Here is a 26,913-nt window from a genome sequence, read left to right as displayed (position 1 = left end):
GCGTTTCTCCATTGTCAACGTGAACTACCGGTATGTTGCCGCTGCCGCCACTGTTAAAAAAAAATCTAGCGGAAACACTGTTTAGATATAAAATATAAAGGGCTGTAATGTCTGTGTAATATAATGTGTGTAATGTAAACTTTGGGGCCCAGACACACTCCGATGCCTATTTGACAGCTGAAAGAAGGTTTTAAAGATTAACCGATTCAGTGAAACTATCATTCTGTTGCAAGATGGATATAAAGGCTTAGAGCAGGGGTGCCCAAATTCTTAGAGGCTGTCAGAATCATTCAGACTTACTGGCTGGTGGCAGGTGTTCCATACTGTCAATTCTTTTGACTGGAAGTTCAGGATCAGTACCTGGGAACAAACACAGACACTCATTCCCACACAATCTACAGAACAAACCAACACACATTTGCTCTGAATATATGGTATCTTCATGTGTACTCCACCTTTGGCCTGTTAGCTCTAGAGGGAAGTTTTATTTCAACTTAACGATAGACTCACATTCTGAAGACCTGATGATCTGGATGCGCTTCACTGTTAAAATAGAAAATAAATAGTCCATATGAATCCAATTAATCCATAACAACTGGAACATTACAAGGTCTCCTACAAATAATACATGATTGCGTCCATTTTAGATGTTTGTCCAACCTGCTGCAGATATCTTGGCTACTTCCTGCTTGAAGATGCCATCCAGTTTCTCCTTCAGCTGCACCTTCACTGCAGACACAGATTCCTTCACCACCTCAAAAGAGAAACTCTGGTTGAAGGTCACGCTGGGTAAGTCTTTAGAGTGAGGAGAGTCTCTGATTGATGGGATATTCTACAGAGCAAAATATAAAAGTTGAGACAGACTATGAGAATATTCAATCAGGGCTGGGTTTTATTAAAAATACAATTAAATTAATTCATTTAGCAAACACTTTTATCCACCAGTGACTGGCACAACATTCTGCAGAGAGAAACACACAGAAAGTGAGACAGGACGTCCAAATTTTCAGTCAGGGCTGTTTCCCCAAACGCTGCAGACATAATGGGTTAAATCAATCGGTTTAGTGTGTGTGTAATTATGCATTAGTGTGTGTAAGTGTGTGTGTCAAGATAGATACTGTAGGATCTACCTACTGTAAAGCACAATATAATTTTTACCACATCACACATCATATGCACACATAGAGATTTTATTATACACTGTTAGCAGGCACTTTTATTCAGAGTGGCACAGACTCACAGCAGCTAGTTCAGGAAATCAAACCCAGGTCAACCAATCACCAGTCGATGATGTCACCGCTTCTCCACCACGCCCACTAACACTTTCATAGATTCATTTCAGTTTCAGGAGTGCAGTTGAATGTTACCTTGAGGAATTGGATGTGATCTTTTGTGTGTGAAAGCTTCTCCAGCTCAACATCTCTCCTCTTCAGCTCAGCAATCTCCTGTTCCATTCGCTTCAGATGTTCTTCAGCCCGACTCACCTCAGCCTTCTCCTGAGCTCTGATCAGCTCTTTCACCTCAGAGCGCCTTCTCTCAATGGAGCGGATCATCTCAGTAAAGATCCTCTCACTGTCCTCCACTGTTGTCTGTGCAGAGCTCTGTTAGGAGACACACAAAGAGGAGGGCAGGAGACACACACAGGGAGGTGTGGCAAAGAATTACTACTTGTTACAGACAATTTCGTCCATTGCTACAGTTGAGTATTGAAATTGCTTGAATTTCCCCTTGGAGATCAATAAAGTATCTATCTATCTATCTATCTATTTATCTATCTATCTATCTAGTATACACTCTGACTGCCGTACCAACGAGTCTGGTGTAACGGAGGCGAACTGAGCTAGCGTGCTAGTTGCCCGTGTAAATCCTCACAGCCCTAACCTTAAGAACGCTTCTACCTGCTGAGTTGGAAGCCTGGGCTTTTAGCTCAGTGGTTAGAGCGTTCGACTCCCATGCCGGTGTGTGTGGAGGTGGCGGGTTCGAGGGCCGTGAGCGGCGGACGAATTACGACCTCTGTGACACATACACAGACACACACACACACACACACACACACACACACACACACACACACACACACACACATTCACTCTGTTACACTGGCTCTTTGATGTTGTGGACAAGCTGCAGGTTTAGAGCCCCTGTGTCCTCCCCCGGCTGCTCTCTCCCTTCACTACCCCCCCACCCCCAATTTGCAGCTTAATTGCTACTATCTGTTGAGTTTGCAGCTTAATTACTAATATCTGTTGATTTTGCAGCTTAATTACTAATATCTGTTGATTTTGCATGTGTCTGCTTTGTCTTCAGCTAATGTCCATCATTGAGTAATAAACCAAAACCAAATTCATTCTGAGAAATGACATTATGGGCATCTGAGATCTGCTAATGGCTTATCATCACAGCGGCCATACTGATTACAGTAACATTGGAGAGCTGAAACCTTCATCAGTCTGCTGTCATCTTCTCACCTTGAGAGTCTCCACAGCCTTCCTCAGCTCCTGCAGCTCCTTCTCTCTCTCCTGGATTCTCTGCTGGAATCTCCTCTGGCTCTGCCCCAACTGCACCTGTTGTTTCAAATACACACATGCTTAACTATGCTTCCTAATCATGTGTCAACAGAATGATTACAAATAAAACTTAATAATTTCTTGATAAACAGGTAATAGTGTAGAAACAGCATAAACCCATTTCAGGTGGAGAACTGTTTTTTTAAGTATTAAACAAATCAAGCTGGCTCAGAGCTTGTAAAAATGACCTTTTGTGTAGCATCATGTTCAGGAGGATGCTACCATATCAGTGACGTAGGTCTGTTCTCAGCGTTGGTGGAAACACATCCCCTAGCCCCCCACAACTAGTGTCATGATACCAAAATTATTATTTCTATACCAGTACCATGTGAAGAATTTCAAATTCGATACTTTTTCGATTTGTAAACTTTGATTTGACTCAGGGTTCCCCACCAACTTGACGCCATCATTAAAGGAACCGTATGTAAGATTGTGGACAAAGCTGGTACTACAATCACTTTCAAATTACTGTTGAGCGCTGTATCCCCTTCCCCTCCCCTCTGACTGGCAGAGCTGGCAACCCGGATGCCGAAACACTACTGACTTTGTGATAAGTAGATAGGTGGACGGTGGCGCATCAGGCCAAAACACAACATGACAACATAAACATCAGTTGAGGGCTGCAACTTCACTTTTTAAATGACAATATCCTGGCCGGACTACTGTTGTCAGTGATATAAGTATTTGAAATGAACATGATTTCTTAATGTCTATGACATATCAGGGCCATTTTATGATTAATTGAAATACATTTCTTACATACGGTTCCTTTAATACTGAATATTGTGTGATCATTCACGTCAGTGGCCATCCTAGACAAAAAACATAGTTGTTAACCTGTTAGCAACTTAGTTGGTTGGCAATGGGAAATTGCATTTAGTTAGCAATTATGGTTTTGGGAAACGCACCCCTGGCCGTTGGAATCGGTCCAAATTGCACAAAGGAATTTGTAAAAAAAAAGTAAAATATTGCTGGGGACCATTTTGTCATCTCAATTTTGACGCTATAACCAGCGTCCCCATCTAAACCTAGGTCCATGTGTTTAACAGATTGTATAGGCCCTACGACATTTTGCACCTGCATAGCCTAATGATTTCCTGGTTTGTGTCTCTTAAGAGAAAGAGAGTCCGCAGAGAATCAGTAGACTTTAAAAAGTACAATGTTGTTAATGAAACACATGTGTATCAGACCTGAAGACACAATGTGTAGCTCCAGTACTCACCTGTTTGTTAGTCCGTTCTGCAGCAGCTGTGACTGTGTCGTGGTCTTTATGATCGTCCATCAGACACATAAGGCAGATCCCGACAAACACGGGACGTCCCCCGGACCTTATGCCGACATTCACGACGTCCCCGATTGGTCCCGAACGTCATGTTCTCTAGCGGACGTTATGGTTACACACACTCAAAACACAGCTATGATGGTAAAAAGGAGAATCATAAATGATCAGTCAAGTGCTCTCTTTGAGCAAGCACTTTCACTAAAGTCAAGTCAACTGTCAGACTCTGAAGACTTATTTGATCACTTTAATGCAAAAATGGCAAACATTATGGATGACATTGCTCCATTACAATTCAAGAAAGTTAAGGACAAACAGAAAGCACCATGGAGGCAAAATCCAGCAGTTAAACTTCTAAAAAGAGAGTGTAGGAAGACTGAAAGAAAATGGCGTAAATACAAACTTCAGATCCACTATGAAATCCATAAAGAGATGCTCCGCACATATAACACTGAAATATGCAAAGCAAGACAGTCTTTCTTTTCTAACATTATCAACAGAAGTTCAAATAACACTCGTATTCTATTTTCAACTGTTGATAAGTTAACAAATCCCCCTCACAATTAGCCTGAACTTCTCTCAACTAATAAATGCAATGAGTTTTCATCTTTTTTTTTTTTAAAGGTAAAATTGACAAAATCAGACTCAACATATCTGCTCAATTACAAATTCAACAACCTGAACTTCCAGCAACAAACAGAGGGAAACTAAACTTGATGTCAGAGTTCAGCTTGATAGACTACTTAAACACTTGAAAAACGGTACAGAATCTCAGCCCTTCCACATGCGTCTTAGACACTCTGCCTACCAATTTCTTCAAAACTGTTTTTCACCTCATAGCCGGCGGATGTCCTTCAAATTGTAAATGTATCATTGCTGTCTGGCACTTTTCCTAAGTCACTGAAAACAGCTGTTGTAAAGCCACTTCTCAAGAAGAATAACCTGGATGCCTCCATGCTAAACAATTACAGGCCCATATCCAATCTACCTTTTATTGGCAAAATTATTGAAAAAGTAGTCTTTAATCAATTAACCACCTTCCTAACATCAAATGGGTATTTTGATTACTTTCAGTCTGGTTTTCGGGCAAATCACAGCACTGAAACAGTTCTCATTAAAGTTTCCAATGACATACGCCTCAACACAGATTCAGGTAAAACATCAGTCCTAGTGCTACTGGACCTTAGTGCAGCATTTGACGCTGTTGATCACAATATTTTACTACACAGACTAGAACACTGGGTTGGATTTACAGGCATAGTTATCAGCTGGCTAAAATCATATCTACAAGAAAGGAGCTTCTTTGTTGCCATCGGAAACTGTACCTCAACACCAACGTCCTTGACCTGTGGTGTTCCCCAGGGTTCGATCTTGGGGCCACTATTATTCAACCTCTATATGCTCCCACTTGGACAAATCATTCAAAAATAATTTGATTTCATATCATAGCTATGCAGATGACACACAAATTTACTTAGCTCTATCACCAAACAACTATGGTCCTCTTGAATCTATGTGTCAGTGTATAGAACAAATCAACACCTGGATGTCTCAAAATTTTCTTCAGCTGAACAAAGAAAAACTGAAGTAATTATATTTGGTAAAATGAGGAAAGACTTAGGGTTGCCACTCTCCTTGACACAAAAGGGTTGAAGGCAAAGGATACTGTTAAAAACCTTGGTGTATTAATTGACAGTGATCTAAATTTCAACAGCCACATGAAAGCGATAACTAAATCAGCTTTTTACCACCTCAAAAATATTGTCAAACTCAGAGGGCTGATGTCAAAACATGACTTAGAAAAACTCATTCATGCATTTATCTCCAGCAGGGTTGATTACTGCAATGGACTGTTCACAGGCCTTCCAAAAAAGACTATTAAACAGCTTCAGGTGATACAAAATGCAGCAGCTAGGACTCTAACAAAAACTAAAAGAACTGACCACATTACTCCAATTCTTAAGTCCTTGCACTGGCTTCCAGTAAGTCACAGAATTGACTTTAAAGCACTATTGCTTGTTTATAAATCAGTAAATGGAGCAGGACCTAAATACTTGTCAGACATGCTTCAGCAGTACACACCTTCTCGTCCTCTCAGGTCCCAGGTGAAAAACCTGCTAGTAAAACCTATAGTTAGAACTAAACATGGTGAAGCAGCTTTTAGCTGCTATGCGGCTCAGCTGTGGAACCAACTTTGGATGACATTAAAAGGCCCCAACTGTAGCCAGTTTTAAATCTAGACTTAAGACCAAACTGTTCTCAGGACGCTTTCTGCTAACTGTGCCGAAGTTACAAATTCTGAATCTGCTCTCGATAATTATTCTACTTTGTCTTTTATTACTTTTTTACTACTTTTGCCTTTGTTTTTGCTTACTAATTATTCTTTATTTTTAAATGATTTTACCTTGTGTTTTATGTTTTCTTTTTATTATGATCTTTACCTTTTAACTATTCTTTGACTATATTGCCCTTCTATGCTTTTATTTGTTATTATCGTTTGGTTTTGTTTATGTAAAGCACATTGAATGACCTCTGTGTATGAAATGTGCTATATAAATAAACTTGACTTGACTTGGTGACCTTATTGACATCCGGAGCAAGTTATCGTTTGGTTATTGCGTGACGTCCGGTGCAGGACTTTCTGGGGACGTCACCGTCAGGTCCCTCGGATGACATTTGCATTTGGTCATTTCAAATACCTCCTAAGGACCCGACAATAACCAGTGGTGGAGGAAGTACTGAAACTCAGTACTTAAGTAAAAGTACAAATACACAGAGAAATATTTACTTTAGTAAAAGTAAAAGTACCACAATGACAACCCTAGGCCTACTTAAGTAAAAAGTACCTGCTTTTAAATGTACTTTAAGTATTAAAAGTAAAAGTATTTGCATAATGATTTATTCTCTTAATATCTATATTCTAAAAGGAAAAATCAGTATGGGCTGTGGCATTTTAATTAAGCTAGTTTTAGGTTATACTCGACTAGATAGTTTTAAGTTAATGCAATTGTGCTTACCATCTGTGGCCCATTACATTCTGACCTACAATTCTAGAGACTGTAATTCTGGTTATCTACTAGGGTGATCTGCTGAGTAATATCATTCAGCAAAACACGAGAGCCTGAAGTTTAACGGGTAGACAAAGGGAAACGTCGGGTGGATCGTGAATGCCAATTATACTGATTGAACAGAAAAGTTGCTGAGAAAGGTGTCTTTATGATTAAGTTCAGTTTCACTTGCGCAGACGCATAGACATTGAATGAGCTGCTGACGTTGTTTCACAATTGTTGGCTATGCATCTTTATTTAATCACACACAATTAAGGAATATTTCCTAATCTGGAAAATTTTACGTCTTTTCCGGCCACCGGTTCATTAATAGTCTACCATTCATTTGTGCCGCAAATGATCAGACGTGTGACAGAAGCATGGGCATAGCCTGTAACTTCGCTGATCCGCGGATGGCAATCTCATCGGAGAGGAGGCCCTACCGCTGCAGATAACAGACAGAGAAAGGCACAGAACACAGTTGCATGTACAGTGTAGCCATGGGTCTGGTGAATATAGCCTACCGAATGCAGATGGCTACAAGCTCACGCTTTGCCTGGTCTAGACTAGAAGCTTATGTTTCTAAGAATGCACATAGCGCTCCTGAATCTTTGGTAGCAACCCCCCCGGTAAAACAAACTCGTTTGTCAGAGAGAAAAAAAAAACTGATCATAAAATGTATCGTAAAAAGGAACGATGGTGTTGTAGAAATGTAGCGGAGTAAAAGTACAGATAATTGCTGTAAAATGTAACGAAGTAAAAGATATAAAAAGTATGCACTATAAATTTTACTTAAGTAAAGTACAAATACGTGGAAAATGTACTTAAGTACAGTAACGAAGTATTTGTACTTCGTTACATTCCACCACTGACAATAACGTTGGGACATGGGGGGGGACGTTTGTTTATTCACACATGGCAACGGAGTTGAGAGCGCTCTGGCTACCACCTGCAGGACGGACATCACATCCATATGTCTACTTTGCTCATAGACGCACTTCATAAACTGGGAAAAGGGTTGTTAACGTTAATCTCAAAATGTATGTGCTACATATGCAGACATGCTGAATTATGTAGCACATACATTTTGAGTTTAACGTTAATATAACGTTACAAAGGGATTATCAAATTCATGTTAGCTGATGTGATGCTTGGTGTAACTGCAAAGTTACACTCTGTTCTTAGCTTCTAGCTTAGCCTACAATGCGCATTTCTTCAGATAACTGTCATTACGTGATGCATGTAACATGCTCTAAATAGGCAGTGGTTTATTTAACGTAGTCACGTACTTATTAGGCCCTATCTGTTTTATTTTCAGAAACACACACACGGCCGAATTGGGTCTGAACCGACTTTTGGAGCTGAATACGATGCAATAAAACTAGTTCTACCAGAAAGACTCAGTAGACAGAATAGAATCAGTTAACAATTTAATTAGTAAAGGAACGGCTTGGATGCAAGCATGATAGAGTCCTGAATAGGTCACAGTCTTTGGCATGAGGGCCCCTTTCGGATCCGGCCCAGTGATGAGCCGGATCTCATCTCCCGCCGATGGATGAAGGCAGGGCGGGAGCCTACCCCCAAAAGGATGAGTGATGCCCGCCAGGGCGGTGACTCAGTAATCTGGTTCTGAGAGGAGCAGAGACATTAGTATACATACAAGATGAATTAAACAGCATGACTGGGCCTGGGTGAAGACGTTGTGCCAGGACGCCGACAGAATTTTAAAGTAGCTAGGTGTTAACCATAAACCTAGGGTTGTAGTGGGGCCCGCAGCATGCTTTCGCTTTAGTGGGATTTAGAAGCTTGACGAGCTGGGCAACCAGCGCCTAGGGCAACCTAGACCACGCGGCGCCGGGCAACCGGCGCCCAGGGCAACCTGGACCATAAGCACTTCACGATCTGGCTTCAGTGACCAGCAAGCTAGTACATCGCGGACTAGCCAGGCCACCGCATCCAGAGCAACCTGGACTTTAGTGCTTGCGCGAAGCTGGGCAACCAGCGCCTAGGGCAACCTAGACCACGAGACGCGGGCTACCGGCGGCAACCTGGACCATTAGCTGGGCAACCAGCGTCTAGGGCAACCTAGACCAACGTGACGGCCGGGCGACCGGCATCCAGGGCCACCTGGACCGAACTGGGCAACCAGCGTCTAGGGCAACCTAGACGAAGGCGTCATGAGTGAGGCAACAACGGCATCCAAGGCAACCTGGACAGTGAGCTGGGCAACCAGCCGCCTAGGGCAACCTAGACCAACGTGAGACGGGCGACCGCATCCAGGGCAACCTGGACCGAACTGGCAACCAGCGCCTAGGGCAACCTAGACGAAGCGCCACAGCCGGGCAACCGGCGACGGGCGACCTGAACCATGAGCTGGTCAACCAGCGATAGGGCAACCTAGACCGATGTGATGGCCGGGTGACCGCATCCAGGGCAACCTGGACCAAACTGGCAACCAGTGTCTAGGGCAACCTAGACGCATCACGAGCCGGGCGACCGGGCCAGAAGTGACCTGAACCATAAGCCGCCGAGCGAGCTGGGCAACCAGTGAAAAGGGCAACATGCCCATGGCTGAGACTAAATCACCACAAGCTACCGGCATGCTGGGCCCCAATATGTTTCAGCGATTAGTGCAAGGGTGAATGCCAGAATTTAACCACCGCCACCAGGATTTGTGAAGGTAAAATGAGGTACCGGAGTTAACATGGGAGAGCAACTTCTGAGCATCAAAAATGTCAAGAGGAGTTAGTTTGATGCATCCTGATGGATGGCGTGGATAGCCCTTTTGGCCGGGCAGTCTTGGCTGGCGCGCCGATCGGAATGAGTGAGAAGGGAACCTCTTTGAAGAGAGGTTACATTTAAGCAGCACGTTAGCTAGATGGCTGCTGAAAATCAGGTAAAGTGTGAGCCGTAGTTTAAGGTAGTGAACGGGACCAGGGAAGCAAAACATGGTTAGGGTTAAAAGGTTAAACATGATGTACCAGGATCAATGCAGGGGAATAGAGCTTGTGGTTGCAGATGCTTGGGACCAGAGCAATGAGTTAGTTGATATGGGTGCTTGAGTATATTCAAAGATCAAGTCATGTGGTTTAATATTTAGGATAGATAAGCATTATGACTAGTTTTGTAGAAGACTAGTGCTTGTGAAGCCAGATGTGTGTTCTGGTTCGATAGCTCACCTGCAGTGGCTAGAGTGAAATGAATGCATTGAGCTGCAGACCCAAGGCCAAGATGGATGCGTGTGAGGTACACCTTAGCACTTGCTCTTGGAAAGCCCCCCAAAATAAGATGAGCAGCATCAGTAATGCGAGGGAAGCATGACCTTGCGACGTAGACAAAGGACTTCAGGACAATTCATGCCTGTATGTGACAGGAGGAAGAAACATATGTAACTGAAATATGACGAGACAACGAACAGATGAGTGCTGGGGTACCACCATGGTGCTTATGCATCTCAGAGTGTAGAGGAGCTCTGAGAATGACTTAACGCGAGCTTGCTATACCAGCTGCACCACTGTGGCAGGATAGTACAGTTTAGAACTTGCTGCTGGAGAGACAATGAGTAAAGGTAGCAATGAGGAGAGAATAAGCAATACATATCGCCCAACTGGATGCACAAATTATATTAGTCATGCGGCAAGCACTGGCCCCTGAGTGAGTGGAGGGGTGTGCATTCACGTGACATTCCATGTGGCCAGGACATTTTTAATCAAAGCGACTGACAATGTACCCTGGGAATCCAGAGTTCTCACGGAAGCGTTTGCTCAGGGAGAGACTCGAGTCTGGCAAGGAGTATGATGCACGTAACTTTTGCCCCTTGCATCGCGGGGAACCAATATATGTGTAGCTGATATAGCGGGCCAGAGGCGATCTAAACAGATGACAGACGTAGTGTCATCCAATTGCGTCGAAGTCCGGAATCAGGCAGTTAACATTGACCGTATAGCGGTATCCTGAACCATGAGCTGGGCAACCAGTGTCCAGGGCAACCCAGACAGACATGACGGCCGGGCAACCGGCATCCAGGGCCACCTGGACCAAACTGGGCAACCAGCGTCCAGGGCAACCCAGACAGACATGACGCCAGGAACCGCATCCAGGGCCACCTGGACCAAACTGGCAACCAGCGCCTAGGGCAACAGTGAAGGCCATGAGCGGGCAACCGCATCCAGGGCAACCTGGACCTGGGCAACCAGCGCCTAGGGCAACCTAGACCGACGCGGACGGCAAACAGGTTAAAGCTAAAACAATTCTCCCACAATGCCAGTGCAATTAAAAACAATTTACAAGGTAGAGCACAATAACGAAAAGTGCATCAGTGAGTGCCGGTTTTACACAGTCAAGAGTCAGTTCTAGACAGGTGATAAGTGCTGGGATTAGGAAGGCTAGTTTTAAGCCGAGCTACAAGAGGAGATATCCTCGAAAGCGCTGGCCTTCGGGAGATTTGTGAAGACGGAGGGATGACCCCCTCCAGTATGAACTGGAAACATGATCCACACGACATTGCGTGATTCTGTGAACCGCACTGCCATCCCTGTAAGAAAGTAGATGTTAGTGTGATATGTGGAACTGCTTCTCCATTGATGAACTGCATCCCCTCAACGGAAGAGGGGAGGCATGATGCACCTGCAGGGGTTAGCAAATTAAAGATTGGGAGGAGAATGTAAAAGGAACTTGCACGTCCTCCCTGGCGCGATCACTTCGGGTGAGCATATCTGCCAAAAAACAAAACAGCCAAGGCAAAATAGGAGAATGGAAATTAGAGTACACATTATTTGCAGAGGATCCTGCTAAACGGGCAATTCGAGTCAGCAATCAATGTGACTGATGGCGTGACTAGATGGGCTGAAATCACACGGACACGCAGAGACCCGCTTTGTCTAAAGAGAGTGCATGAAGGGGCCGGGCGTTGGCCTGAAGGAGACTTGAGTCTGCCAGTGATGATGGACCGCCCGTTTGACCTGCGAGAAGGAAGGAGTGGTTAGACAGGTGACATGTAGCATCGTTATCGGTAAAACAACCAGCCAACGGCTACGTTGGTAGTCGCGGATCAACTAACTTCCAGCATAGGCCACCATTTAAACCACAACTAGCAAAATGTAAAATTGCCGACATAATCATGAACAGCCGGTAACCATTAAAACCAATATATGGAGTGCTGAAGCGACCCACTGGTGGGCAGTGAGCAAAGTGAGGCCTGCCATAGAATTCTAGGAACCCAATACACGATAATGGAATCAGAAAAGACATTTTAACCATACAAAAGACGCTAGAAGGATATGTTATACACAAATGACACAGCTTCTTAATTAAAAGCTCAACCATGTGGGCATGAGCCCACACTGTGGTGTCAGCTCGTGAACACTGACATAATACGGGCATTGAAAAGAAAACACCTATTATTGCCTAGATAATAGCTTGTGTGACATACTGGCAATTGATGACCATGGGTGGGCGTGCCGTCATTTTGGTTCGAGCTTTGGTGTAAGACCCCCCAAAATTGAGAACCCAGATAGCTGAGAACGTCAGGGACGTCACGGCATACCTGGGACATCACAGATCAGCGGTAGCTGATTGTAGTTTGAGCAACGGCAAGTGCATGCAGAGAATCACCCGAGGAAGGCCGTGTAGACTTCCTACCAGAAGGTATGGGACGCAATCCCAGATGATTAAACGAATGCAACGATGAACTGAGGCTTCCCGCAGCCATGCACAAGGAGTGATACCTGAACCGAAGGTCCAGCAGACGAGTAGCCTAGCCTAAAGCCTATGCAGCCCAACGAGCAGCGAGGCAAATTAAGAGGCTACACAAAGACAACTGGTTTGACGACGCTCAACCAAGGTAGACATTGAGATAACCACAGTGAGTGTAGAACATCAATTAAACAGGTCTTAATACAGGGTTGGATTCAACGGCAGCGTGGTGCAGGCCAGCAATTTACAGCACAAATCGCAAGGATTATAAAATCAGCAGGAATTATGTAAGGAGGCTTAGTGAAAGTTAAACCGCGGTCAGACAAGTCAGTTTGTTTGCTGCCCGCCGAATATCGTTGGCAAGCAGGTTGCATGACTGTGGGTAGAGTGTAGCCCGGCTCGAGGAGCTTGGGAAGAGAGCACGATAACCTTACCAACCAGATGCTGAAGCTTGAGAAATTGTTGCCGAAAACGACATGGGCCTGCAACAGAGTTGCGCTGAGGACGGCGACCCGCAGTAGGCTATCGCGGAATTGAAGGCTGCAACAGCGTGAGCTGACTGGCTCCGATAGGCAGAGATTAGCGATGAAGCGACATGCAGTGGCCCTCACTGAAGGACGACAGGTCTGAACAGCGCAGCAAACGAGGGCGGTAGGATTGTAACAAGTAACGCCACTGAGGGCAGAAGGGGCGAATGTAAAATGCAGAGAGCCCAGGTCCACGCGGAAGCCTGAGCTAGGACGCCAAAGTCAGCGCACTGAGAAGCAGAAGCAGTGTTAGGTGGTACATATTTAAAGAGCCCACTGAATTCCTATAGGCTAGCTGATTGAATGAGTGAATGATCAGATTGCAGGGCTTTCCGGAAAGTAGGCAACGCTAAGATTGGCTTCCGTAAATGGGAGGAGTAAGCTACAACGAAGTCTTCCTAGTAGAATTGAAGCTATCATAGAGATGTTAAAACAGACCACGAGCATTTGTTTAGGGTTGTCAACAGAAGTGGCAAAAGATCTAGCTACATTGCAGAATAATTAAGGATAGGCCTAGCTTCTTCATGACTTATTTAAATGTCATTGTAATTTATTTGACGATGCTTTAAAAGTGTCACGATAGCTGTCCCCGATGTTACAGCAGCTCCTTGTGGAAACAGCAAAGAGTGCACATATCCGATGAGATTTCTGACGAGGAGCAGCTCTCTGCCTCACCAGAGCCTTACTGTTTATTAATAAAACAATGATATAGAATAGAAACATCTGGAATCTATTTATTTCATCTTAAAGTTGGCTACAAAGAGCATTCATAGCCTAGAGAAAACGATAAATTTTTCTTTATCTGCAATGTTCCAGGAAGATAGGCTTACATGTAGGCCTATAGGCTGTCCCTGTTTGATCACAGGTCCAAGAAAACTAGTGGATATAACGTCAATGCATTCTAGTTATGTTTCATGTACTTTATTTCATGTTGAGTTTTGCTTCCCAGCATGCATTGCGATTCATTTAGTATTTTTGGCTATTATTATTTTTTACAATATGGTTTGAACAATTTATCTTAGGCTAGCCTAGGCCTACTCTGATGATATGCATATGAACAATATGCTACGGGATATGCCCATTAAAACGTCGTATTAGTTTATTAAGAAAATGACACCGTAGATGTGAAAGCAGCACATCCAAGCCCGGTATAAATGTCCATGTCTACTCATCATTAGTGTAATGCATTTGGAGGACGTGATTTCATACATGCCTGAAAATATGAGGTGCGTGAAGTTGATTGAGTAGTAGTAGAACAAGTCATTAATGCGTGTTCATGTTCCGTCTACCTCTCTCCTAGTAACGCTGATCCTTACAGGATGTAATACCGTACTAAATCGCACTTCATGTTTTTTTTGGTTTTTTTTTACCATCGCGGAAATATAAACGCCGCTACAAGCATAACGCCGCAAGGGTGACCATTACAGGACGCCCTCTCAAAGTCTCGTGGACGTCTTTTAGACCTCCCAAATAGAGGTCCGCGGGACGTAAAGGGAACCCTACACAATGTCGAGGAGGTGACGTTCGCCAGGGGACCTTTAGGGGACGTCGCCAGGACTTTATTTTGTTTACTGGGATACAATTCTGATCGGTACGACAAAATATCTCAAGAACCTTCTTATGACGTGAGCAGGATTGGATTCTGGTCCTCCTAAATTTCTCCACCATATCAGCAATCAGAGGGTTTTTGTAGAGGACAGGTCTGGGAGTGAAGGTGTGTTTACACAGGGGGCAGCTGTAGACTCCTTTCTGGTCCTCCTGATCCCAGCAGCCCTTAATGGACCTCAGACAGAAATTATGTCCACAGGGAATAGCCAATGGATCGTTCAGCAGATCCAGACACACTGGACATGTGAAAGAGTCTTCCTCCTGAGAAATCACTTCTGCCATTTTCTAGTTCTAACAAACACCAAGTGCACAGTCTGAGAAACAGCAGCAGAGTGAGAGCAGGGTTTTCTTTTGGTTTCGCTTCATCACCACTCTTCAGGAAGTGGCATTCTACTGGCTGCACAGTTGCGCACACTGAATGCGTGCGTGCGTCGTTCGTGCCGTGCACCCAAGGCATCGCCTGGCTAGGCTACTTCTCTTGTCTTGAATGCGCTCCGGCTGCTAGAGATGTGGAGAGCGATCAAAAGTGGAAGTGGTAACATCTTGTAGCAACGTGTTGAGCAACAATAAACAATATGCACCAAAAGAATATGCTCCAACAGAAAGAGAACAACACAACGAACATAACATGACCAAACCAACATAGAGATGGAAATTAAAATACATGTGATACGAAGTTAATGGCCACCCCATTAGCCAGTCAGAGAAGAGAATCCCATTGCTAAGGGAGATAAAACATGAATAAAGGTGAATAAAGAATATAAATAATAATTTGAATAGCCTTAAAAGCCTAATTAAAACCTTGCGAGAATATGTTTTTAGTCTGATGGAGTTGTGCTTTTTTGTTTTGTTCTGGTATTGGCAGGGTGTTACCACATTAAATGTCCTATCAACATCCTAGGTGAAGGGCAACTGCTAGTTATGTAGGCCTAGAGTTTATTCAAGTTTAGTTTGTGATTACATCTGCAAGTGATTATTTTGGACAGCAGTGAGTGTAGGCTATATTGTATAGTAGCCTATAGCAATTTATGTCTTTATATTGGGGTTATATTGTGGGTTCAATTCCCATCTTTCACCATTATGCCCTTGAGCGAGACACTAACCCAAATTGTGCTCCGGGGACAATTAAATCCTTTGTAATTTAATTGACATATAAGTCACTTTGGATTAAAAGTGTCTGCTAAATTAATAAATGCAGTGTAATAAATTATATATTATATCACGTAACATTTGCCTTTAAATTAACACTCCATGTCACAAAGTTCACTACATATATGAAAGGGATAGTGTTTGACACGAATGCCTATGTGAATATCTAAAGTTAAAGTATCTAAAGTTAAATCCACTTGCTCTGAGAAATTACATGTAAAAGGTGTAAACTGACCGTGTCTTTCAGGTTGGGGGATTACCGTTAAATCATTCCACATGACAGCTGAACACGAGGTTCCTTCCACATACCAAAATATAAAAAAAAAGAAAAAAGAAATCTCCAGACTCTTCACAATAAAGTCAGACTTGTGCTACAACCGTCAAGCATCGAAGAGTCCAATTCATGGCATGTCCAGTATTAGGACTCAATTACCAGGAATGTACGGCTGGTGCCGTCAACGAGTCCATTGTGATTCCAGCTCGCAAATAATCAGACATGAGTGAGTGTCCGTCCTGCCGCTCTGCTTGGACTCGGTTGAGAGCGCGCAAAGATGTTGGTGATGGCGCTGCCGTGGCTGCTGGTGCTGGAGCTGGTGTTGTATGCGGGGTGCTTCATCTGCGGGGTCATCACCGCGGCTTCGCTGACCATCACTCAGGTAACGCAACACCGCACTCCGATCAGACCCACAGCATCGCCAGTGTAGCCTACTTCATATCCGCTATTTGATAATCAAATGGAATTCGAGCTAAACTATTCTATTGTTTGCAGAATTGCCAAAAGTTCACACATAGCCAACTCAAGAAGAAGTAGGCTACAGGTTATGTAAAAAAGACTGGTAAAAGTTTGCTCTTTACTAAAGTTAATGTATTAAAGTAGGTATTAAAGTAGGTTGCCGGCTGCCGAAGGACTATTCTACCAACTGTTTTTGTTCAGACATTCCAGACATTCCAGTCTTAGCCTACATCCAGGGATGTGGTGGAGTGGTGAAGTGAAGTAAACGCCGTTTATCCGCCTCTTACATTTCTGAAATAGAGTTTATCCACCTCTTATTAGAGTTTATCCACCTCTCAGTTTATCCCCCCAAAAATGGGGGGCAGTCGTGGCCTACTGGTTAGCGCTTCGGACTTGTAACCGGAGTGTTGCTGGTTCGAACCCCGACCAGTAGGCACGGCTGAAGCCCCCTTGGGCAAGGCACCTAACCCCTCACTGCTCCCCGAGCGCCGCTGTTGTTGCAGGCAGCTCACTGCGCCGGGATTAGTGTGTGCTTCACCTCACTTTGTGTTCACTGTGTGCTGAGTATGTTTCACGGATTGGGATAAATGCAGAGACCAAATTTCCCTCACGGGATCAAAAGAGTACTCATAATAGTTTATTCACCAATTGCAATTTTTAACATTAAGAAATCACACTGTATTGCCCACATTCACAATATGTGCACTCATTAGCATTTTAAGAACCATTTAATAGCACTGGTATTGTCATAAACATTGGACAATAACCTCCACCATCATCAAACAAGTTCTTCAGAGTTACATAGTTATATTAGTATATAACAAGCAGTGAAATGTAATTATGGTTAGCTTCATGACTATGTAAAGTAGAAATAATCTAAGTAAACAGATAAGATTAAAAGCAGAAGTTAATAATAAATAATTCAAAATAATAAGGTGACATGAATAATAATAATAATGTTATTAAAATGGGATGGAGTCCATGGTATTTATAAAAGTTGGCATGTCCATGTTGAGGAGTCTATGGCCTGAGGGAAATAGCTTTTCCTTAGTCTCTCAGTTTTGGCCTTCAAACTGCAGAAGCGCTTGCCTGACTTCAACAAACTGAACAGTTACTGGGATAGGTGGTCCTTTACGATTTTAGCGGCTCTGTTCTTGCAACGGCTGATGTATATATCATGCTGGGAGGGGAGAGAAGTCCTAGAGATGCGCTCGGCTGAGCGCACCACTCTCTGCAAGGCTTTGCGGTCTTTAGTGCTGTTGGCATACCACACATAGGGTATGAGACAGGGTGTAGGGTAGGGTATGAGACTTTATAGGGTACAGGGTATGAGACTCTATAAGGATTATGATATAGGTTATGAGACTATAGGGTATATAGCATAGGGTATGAAACTCTACAGGGTGCAGGGTAGTCCAATCTAACAACAGTAGCCAGTAGGCTATTGACTACTTGACAGCTTGTGCAATTTGATATTTAAAGCTTCTTTAGGTTTTCAAGTGTGACAAAGTGAAAACATGAAAACAAAACAAAGACCATTTTTGGCTCAAAAAGGAAACGCTGTGGCCGAGTGTGTGGTCAGGGATATTCTCAGAGTGTGTGGTCAGGGATACTCTCAGAGTGTGTGGTCAGGGATACTCTCAGAGTTTGTGGTCAGGGATATTCTCAGAGTGTGTGGTCAGGGATACTCTCAGAGTTTGTGGTCAGGGATATTCTCAGAGTGTGTGGTCAGGGATATTCTCAGAGTTTGTGGTCAGGGATATTCTCAGAGTTTGTGGTCAGGGATATTCTCAGAGTTTGTGGTCAGGGATACTCTCAGAGTGTGTGGTCAGGGATATTCTCAGAAAGGTGTATTAAAGTTGAGTTTGTGCTCAGGGATATTCTCAGAAAGGTGTATTAAAGTTGAGTTTGTGCTCAGGGATATTCTCAGAGTGTGTGGTCAGGGATATTCTCAGAGTTTGTGGTCAGGGATATTCTCAGAGTGTGTGGTCAGGGATATTCTCAGAGTTTGTGGTCAGGGATACTCTCAGAGTTTGTGGTCAGGGATACTCTCAGAGTTTGTGGTCAGGGATACTCTCAGAGTTTGTGGTCAGGGATATTCTCAGAGTTTGTGGTCAGGGATATTCTCAGAAAGGTGTATTAAAGTTGGGAGAACATGTAAACCCACCCCACTTTTTTATTTCAGAATAAGTGGTCAACAGCACTGTGTCACGGGTGTGTTTCTTTAGATTAGCCGCTCTGGGCCTGTTGTTTTCTCTTGTTGAGTCTCAGAGCACATTCCAGGCGTATGAGAGGTCAGAGCACATATTCTGTCTCATGCACACATAGGCCAGTGTGGTAGATGGCCTGTTCAGTGCACACATTCTGTCTCATGCACACATAGGCCAGTGTGCTAGATGGCCTGTTCAGTGTCCACTCCTGGTCAGATGTTTTAGCATACCACATTGCATACACATGGCAGAGCAAGTAACAGAAAGCAGCAAAGGTCAAAAAGCACACATGCTCACTATTTGTTGAAATGCTAAAATGGTGGCGCGCACACAGTTTGCAAAGCATTATTTATACAGTATGTCCAGGGTGTGATAGTTTGTGTCTACTGGTTTTGGGAAGTCATGGAAGTATTTAGAGCTGTGTGTGTGTGTGTGTGTGTGTGTGTGTGTGTTACCACTACCCTTTTCCCTATCCTGACTATCCCTCGTCTCCCTCCCTTCACTTCTCTTGACCTGTTATTCTATTCTATATAGCAGAACGTATGGCTGCACTAATAATATCCTATAGTGGCTCTGTACCTTTGTACCTTATGCACCTTATTGGTCCTTAATGTTCCTTATTGTTCCTTAATGTTCCTTATTGTTCCTTATTGCACCTTATTGTTCCTTAAAGGTGCCATGTGTAATGTCCGCCAAAAAATCAATTCATACTCCACATTCCATAAAAGATGGGGCAGTATACCTCCAGAAAATGAGTTGGTCTACCCTAGAGTAACAAACGAGACATGTGTATTGCAGTTTGGCTGGCGGTTATGTTGCCCGCATACCACCCCCTATGGCTGAAACTGGTATTACGACACCTGTCGGGCTGTAATTTAGCATGCTAATTCAGGTTGATATCTCTGCAGCACTATACCTTGTCATTTTTTTAATGACATCATCACCCTTATTTCTTCTCATTGTTTTGATGCGTGTAGCAATTTTTTTGGATATTTTTACCTCAATTCTTACACATGGCACCTTTAATGTTCCTTATTGTTCCTTAATGTTCCTTGTTGTTCCTGAAAGTAATTGTGGTGAATAATTACTTAATATTAATCTTAAGGAAAAACTCAGGAATCAAGTTTATTCTGTTACAAGCAGAGAGGGTACAAAAAAATGGTATATGGTCTATGTAGGCCTAGCCCAGGCCTGGAAGGCCTAGGTTGGCCTGTAGCCAACTTCTCCTCTCTTCCATTCTACATCCTTCTAGTCTTAGTCTAAGTCCAAGTCTTATTCTGACAAACATTGCAGTTTAGTTACTTTTGAATGCTTTAAACAAAGGAAGAATTTGGCGCCAAAACAAGCACACTTGGTTGGTTCTCCACTTGGCATCAGACACACCTACTCACACCCACTTCACACTTATCTGAATAGCATGAGGAGAGATATCTTATATATCAGAAATATCACTTATAGAATGTTCCAAACATTCTTACAATCAAATCATTACAATCCTTGTACTGAGACTATCACAATGATACCGAACATGAATATATTTACATTTCATGACACATGGATACATTATATCAAGGTAACATCCTTTGTCCTGTGTACCTGATAGCCCTTGAACCAGTACATTAGCGTTTCATTGGGGGAGGGGAGGGTGTCTTTGTTTTAAACCAAGAAGGGCCACATGGATAACGGAAACTAGTCTAAAAATTAAATTATTATTAATTTTAACCTTAAAATTATTGCTATCATTCCTTATTGTATATTTATTGTTGTAAGATGCATGGATAAAAGTGTCAGCTACATATTGAAAAGATATTGTTAAGCCTGCTGACCCCAGAGGGCCAGTTTGCAGGCAGGTGCATGCTCTACGGTGGCGTTCACCTCAACGCCTCCGGCCAGACACTGACGGTGGAGAGCTCCAGCTCGGCGTCGCTCTGCTACTTTGTTTCGGCCATCTCCGTGTGTGTGTCCATTTACTGCGTCTCCCTCATCCTCTACTGGATTTACGCCAGCTGTGCGGATGACGACGCGAAGAGGCGAGCAGCACGCTGCCCGCAACGCCACGCCGCCCGCAACACACCACCCGCAACACCACACTGCCCGCAACACACCACCCACAACACGCCCCCAACAACACCCACAACACGCCCCCAACAACACCTGCAACACGCCCCCCACAACACCCGCAATACACCGCCCGCAACACACCACCTGCAACACACCACCCGCAACACCACACTGCTCGCAACACCACAATGCCCGCAACACCACACTGCCAGCAACACACCACCCGCACCACCACACTGCCCGCAACACACCACCACCCGCAACACACCACCCACAACACGCCCCACAACACCCACAACACGCCCCCCACAACACCACACTGCCAGCAACACACCACCCGCAACACCACACCACCCGCAACACACCACCCGCAACACCACACTGCTCGCAACACCACACTGCCCGCAACACCACACTGCCAGCAACACACCACCCGCAACACCACACTGCCCGCAACACACCACCACCCGCAACACACCACCCACAACACGCCCCCCACAACACCCACAACACCACACTGCCAGCAACACACCACCCGCAACACCACACCACCCGCAACACGCCCCCACAATACCACACTGCCAGCAACACACCACCCGCAACACCACACCACCCGCAACACACCACCCACAACACCACACTGCTCGCAACACCACACTGCCCGCAACACCACACTGCCAGCAACACACCACCCGCAACACCACACTGCCCGCAACACACCACCACCTGCAACACACCACCCACAACACGCCCCACAACACGCCCCACAACACCACACTGCCAGCAACACACCACCCGCAACACCACACTGCTCGCAACACCACACTGCCCGCAACACCACACTGCCAGCAACACACCACCCGCAACACCACACTGCCCGCAACACACCACCACCCGCAACACACCACCCACAACACGCCCCACAACACCCACAACACCACACTGCCAGCAACACACCACCCGCAACACCACACCACCCGCAACACGCCCCCCACAATACCACACTGCCAGCAACACACCACCCGCAACACCACACCACCCGCAACACACCACCCACAACACCACACTGCTCGCAACACCACACTGCCCGCAACACCACACTGCCAGCAACACACCACCCGCAACACCACACTGCCCGCAACACACCACCACCCGCAACACACCACCCACAACACGCCCCCCACAACACCCACAACACGCCCCCCACAACACCACACTGCCAGCAACACACCACCCGCAACACCACACCACCCGCAACACGCCACCCGCAACACCACACCACCCGCAACACACCATCCGCAACACACCACCCGCAAAACCCACAACACAACACCCACAACACGCTGCCTGCAACACCACACTGCCCGCAACACGCCACCCGCAACACTGCCAGCACACATTATTAGCCGCACTTTAGCCATTGTTTACTAGCATCTCATTCTGTCCTCTCCCCACCTCCCCCAGGCTGATAGGGACTAGCAGCACGCGCATTTGTGTGTGTGTGTATGTGTGTGTGTGTATGTGTCTGTGTTGATTTGTGTGGAATGTAGAGGAACACCAGGCGCTTGTAGAAGAGCTGTCTGTTACTGAAGACACTGGGTCCTTCTCACAGCTCAGTGCTGATGGTTGCAAATCAAGGCCAATTGGGAGCTGAAGGACTCATGTGATGAACATACTCACAGCAATGTGCTGTTATAGTGTCAAGAAACATACAAAACAGGAGGATATGTGGCAATGTGAAAAGATTATTTTGCAGAAGATGTGATAGTGTGTGTGTGTGTGTGTGTGTGTGTGTGTGTGTGTGTGTGTGTGTGTGGTGTGTGTGTGTGTGTGTGTGTGTGTGTGGTGTGTGTGTGTGTGTGTGTGTGTGTGTGTGTGTGTGTGTGTGTGTGTGTGTGTGTGTGTGTGCAGGGAGAGGTCTGGGATAAACGTGACTCTGCTGGTGTGTGGGGTGGTGGTCTTCTTCCTGCTTGTGTCGGGGTGTGTGTTGCGTATCGGCCGAGAGCACCTGTGTCTCTCCATCCTACAGACACTGCCGTCCCTCTTCAGGTAAGGACTGTGTGTGTGTGTGTGTGTGTGTGTGTTTTCTGATCGTCAAAACCACACCACAGATGTTTGGCTTTAAATATAGGCTAATAATCAGGCTGCAATGCTGCCTACACACTTGATCGCTATCACATAGCTGAAACCACGCTACGGTTCTTACAGTAACTGACTCACGTTCACGTTGATCTCTATAACTGTTCATTTTTAGTAGCCTATATTCAAACCTATCCATAACTCTTTTTTGCTATTTGACTCATCATTTCACATACAAAAATATAAATGTCAGACAGCGAATTAGTAATTATTTAAAAATATAATATTTTTAAAAAATCTATCTTCTGCCAGCAGGGGGTGCTGCAGCACCCTCAGCACCCCCCTTCCTGCGCCCTTGTATTCATTTAGCAGACACTTTTATAGATAGATAGATAGATAGATAGATACTTTATTGATCCCCGAGGGGAAATTCAGCAAATTTATGCAAAGCAACTTACAAAAATGACAAAAAACATTCAAGTTACAATGCAGAGGAGACTTATAATTGAGTGACAACATACTGTACAAAAATATATACAAACATAAGTGTGACAGTAATTGCTGCAACAATAAATTCTACTTGTACTATGCAGGAGAGACCTGAGGCGACGAATGCTACATTTCCTCGGGTTGCATCACTGGTCCCTGCTATTTCTCAGCAGTAAACACTGTCGTCACGCTGCCATTTCCCTCTAGTACAGTGATGTCCTAACGTGTCCTTGTGTCCGAGCTTAAATATGCTTTATCTGCATGTGGGCTACAGCACAACCTCCCCAAGCAACATCTCTGGCCCACTTCAGTGTCCTCAGCTGACCTTGAGTCCTGACCTTGAGAGACGCCGCTGTCCCATATCCTAGTGCTGGCTTTTTAATGTTGAGACCTGTTAACAAGTAGCTCTGGCGTGTATTTCACCATACTGTACATGGTTTTACACAGATCTGGAAATACAACACAATAAGAGTTGTAATGTGCTTATCACTCTTAAAACATATTTTGATGATTTAAACATTAATTAAACAAACATAAATATTTCTCATTCCAGAACCCTTTAAAGTTATCTGCTGTCTCCTTTGGAGGTTGTTATTCCAAAAACAGTATCTACTGTATGATTATGCACTTATGAAGACAAGATACAAGGAAGTTTATTGTCACATGCATATAGTTACTGGAAGTAAGAAATGCAGTGAAATTATGTCTGGTGTCAGCCTATTTTGCATTTATGGGGGGTAAAAGTGCAGTAGAAGAGGGGTTTAGTAGATTAAGTGGCAAGGGCTGCATAAGAAAGGTGGGGAGGATTGGGATTGGGGGGGGCACCAACAAAGGAGCACCCAAGAGCAACAGGGGCAAGGAAAAACTCCCTTACCAAGGAAGAAACCTTGGGCAGATCCACGACTCAAGGGGCTAACCCAACTGCCAGGGTCTTGTGTGTGTGTTGGGGGATGACAGGGAGATGGGATAGTGTGCTGTGTATGTGGGGAGAGGGGGCAGTGTGCAATATGTGTGTTGGAGAAGCTTCCTCATGAGACAATGTGCTGTGTATTGGGGGGGGGGGGGGCAGTGTGCTGTAAGTATGTTGGGGATGTGTGTTGGAGAAGCTTCCTGATGAAATAATGTGCTGTGTATGTAGGGGAGAGGGGGGGGCAGTGTACTGCAAGTATGGTGAAGGGACTTACTTTTGAAAGCAGAGTACTGTATGTATGATGTATGTGAGTGATGACAGTGAAGATGTGTGTGTGGGCGGGAGGGGAGTGTGCTGTAAGTATGTAGAGGATGTGTGTTGGAGAAGATCCTGAAGACAATGTGCTGTGTATGTAGGGAGGGGGCAGTGTGCAATTAAGTAGAGGAGGCTTACTGTAGCAAGCAGTGTGCTGTATGTATGTGAGGTGATGACGGTGATGATGTAAGTGTGTGTGTTTTTATGTGTGACTTTTGGGCAGTCTTCATTTCTATGGGAGAGCTACACATTTAGAGTAAATGATGACATCACCCTATCTGGGTGGGTGAAGCTGCTACTCTACTGTAACTGGGTTTGTTTTTATTTGTTTGTTTTTGTTTGTCCCAGCTGTGAGGAGGCGGAGAATAAGACCTGGGCCAGTCCCTACCATGGCAACCAGTTCTCCTCTGGACTCCACAGGGCAGAGGTCAGTCGTCACACTGGACCACCACATCAGAGTTCAGGGGTCAGAGGTCACACTGGACCACCACATCAGAGTTCAGGGCTAGTTCACACTGGACCACCACATCAGAGTTCAGGGTCGTCACACCACCACATCAGAGTTCAGGGCCAGTTCACACCAGGAACCAGAACTAGTCGTCACACTGGACCACTACATCAGAGTTCAGGGGTCAGAGGTCACACTGGACCACCACATCAGAGTTCAGGGCCAGTTCACACTGGACTACCACATCAGAGTTCAGGGGTCAGAGGTCACACTGGACCACCACATCAGAGTTCAGGGCCAGTTCACACTGGACCACCACATCAGAGTTCAGGGGTCAGAGGTCACACTGGACCACCACATCAGAGTTCAGAGTCGTCACACTGGACCACCACATCAGAACTAGTCATCACACTGGACCACCACATCAGAGTTCAGGGGTCAGAGGTCACACTGGACCACCACATCAGAGTTCAGGGCTAGTTCACACCACCACATCAGAGTTCAGGGTTGTTCACATCAGGAACCAGAACTATTCGTCACACTGGACCACCACATCAGAGTTCAGGGCCAGTTCACACCATGAACTATAAGCAGAACTATAACCAGGACGGCAAAAACAACCATTTTAAATGTTGCTCTAGCTAATTTGAATAATGACATCCACACTGCATACTGTAACTATATCAACATCAAGATTGTTGTTGTTATTGTTGGGATCACTAACAGAGCGAATGAAAAGCTGACAGGCAGTCAGAATCCATTAGAGACTTTAATTATCATTGGACAGAGGTTATCTTTGTAATTATTGTTCCAGATGTGAACGGCCTTTTACACGTTCAACCTCATCACCACACTGTCAGCTCTGCTGCATTAAAGGTCATAGGAATATTGATGATTTTATATTTTATATCGAGGTGACAATTAATGTAGATTTAGATTTAGATTTTGTACATTATGAACTTATTGAAGGAGAAGGGTGGCCTACTGTCAACTTTCAGTTTAAAAAGTCATAATCAGCTACCTTATTAAATACCATGATATACAGCACACTACCGTGCAAATTGTGAACATTTCACATTAATTTAGAATCGAGAAATCATAGTAGTTGTGGAAAACCTTGGCTTTTCTTGTGACCTGTCTGTCACAGATATCTATCTACCTGTAAGGCTTAGTGAGGTACCACTGTATGTTTGTCCCTCAGAAATCGGTGTGGGTGAACTTCTTCTTCTGGATACTGATCGTCGCCGTGGCAGCTGTGCAGAGGCGTCATGGTGCCAGGTTCAGAGGAGCCGACTGGAATGCAGCTGAAACCGAGCCCTTCCACCGCCCATCACGACCTTAAAACGACCTCCAAATGACCTTCTTCCACCGCCCATCACGACCTTAAAACGACCTCCAAATGACTTTCTGAGGACCTCAACCATCTCACACGGCTTGAAAGCGATGGTTCGGAGTAATTTCACCCTAGGGTCCTTTGCACCATGACCCCGAGCCAAACACCCTCCCAGAACCTGTTTTCCCTTGGTCGAACCCTGGTCGAGTAGCGCTGTCAGAAACTATGACAGCGCAGAAACAATGACTTTCTGCAGGCGCTTATGGAACCAAACCTCTCGTAAATTACCCCACTAATAATGCCCTAAATGGTACGAAACTTCTACAGTAGTACAACTATGTTCTTTATTCATAAAACGAGGCATTGAAAAGTTTGTAAGTACACCAGGAGTTTATTTAAACTAGATGTACCGCGGAGCGGTACAAAATATGACCGCCGCCCAGTCCGGCACATTTTTTCCAAAA

The 26,913-nt window shown here is 44.8% G+C and overlaps 2 protein-coding genes across 2 annotated transcripts; one reads left to right on the top strand and one right to left on the bottom strand.

Annotated features, from left to right (window-relative positions):
* Positions 1-270: 270 nt before the first annotated feature.
* Positions 271-3,866, bottom strand: LOC125285507 (F-actin-monooxygenase MICAL3-like). Its single transcript, XM_048229982.1, has 5 exons — positions 3,790-3,866; positions 2,469-2,564; positions 1,368-1,601; positions 683-832; positions 271-360 (listed from the first exon to the last, which is right to left on the bottom strand). Exons 1-5 carry the CDS (start codon positions 3,856-3,858, stop codon positions 271-273), a joined length of 639 nt encoding a protein of 212 aa, XP_048085939.1. The 5' UTR covers positions 3,859-3,866.
* A 12,518-nt stretch (positions 3,867-16,384) lies between these two features.
* On the top strand, positions 16,385-26,559 carry tmem179bb (transmembrane protein 179Bb). The gene is made up of 5 exons (XM_048237734.1): positions 16,385-16,527; positions 20,648-20,844; positions 22,787-22,924; positions 25,017-25,095; positions 26,318-26,559. Exons 1-5 carry the CDS (start codon positions 16,423-16,425, stop codon positions 26,456-26,458), a joined length of 660 nt encoding a protein of 219 aa, XP_048093691.1. The 5' UTR covers positions 16,385-16,422; the 3' UTR covers positions 26,459-26,559.
* The last annotated feature ends 354 nt before the right edge of the window (positions 26,560-26,913 follow it).

Source organism: Alosa alosa, chromosome 2 (genome assembly GCF_017589495.1).
Source record: "Alosa alosa isolate M-15738 ecotype Scorff River chromosome 2, AALO_Geno_1.1, whole genome shotgun sequence".
NCBI classification, from domain to species: domain Eukaryota; kingdom Metazoa; phylum Chordata; class Actinopteri; order Clupeiformes; family Clupeidae; genus Alosa; species Alosa alosa.
Note: the sequence above shows the minus strand (reverse complement) of the source record. Positions and strands in the feature narration are given on the sequence as shown.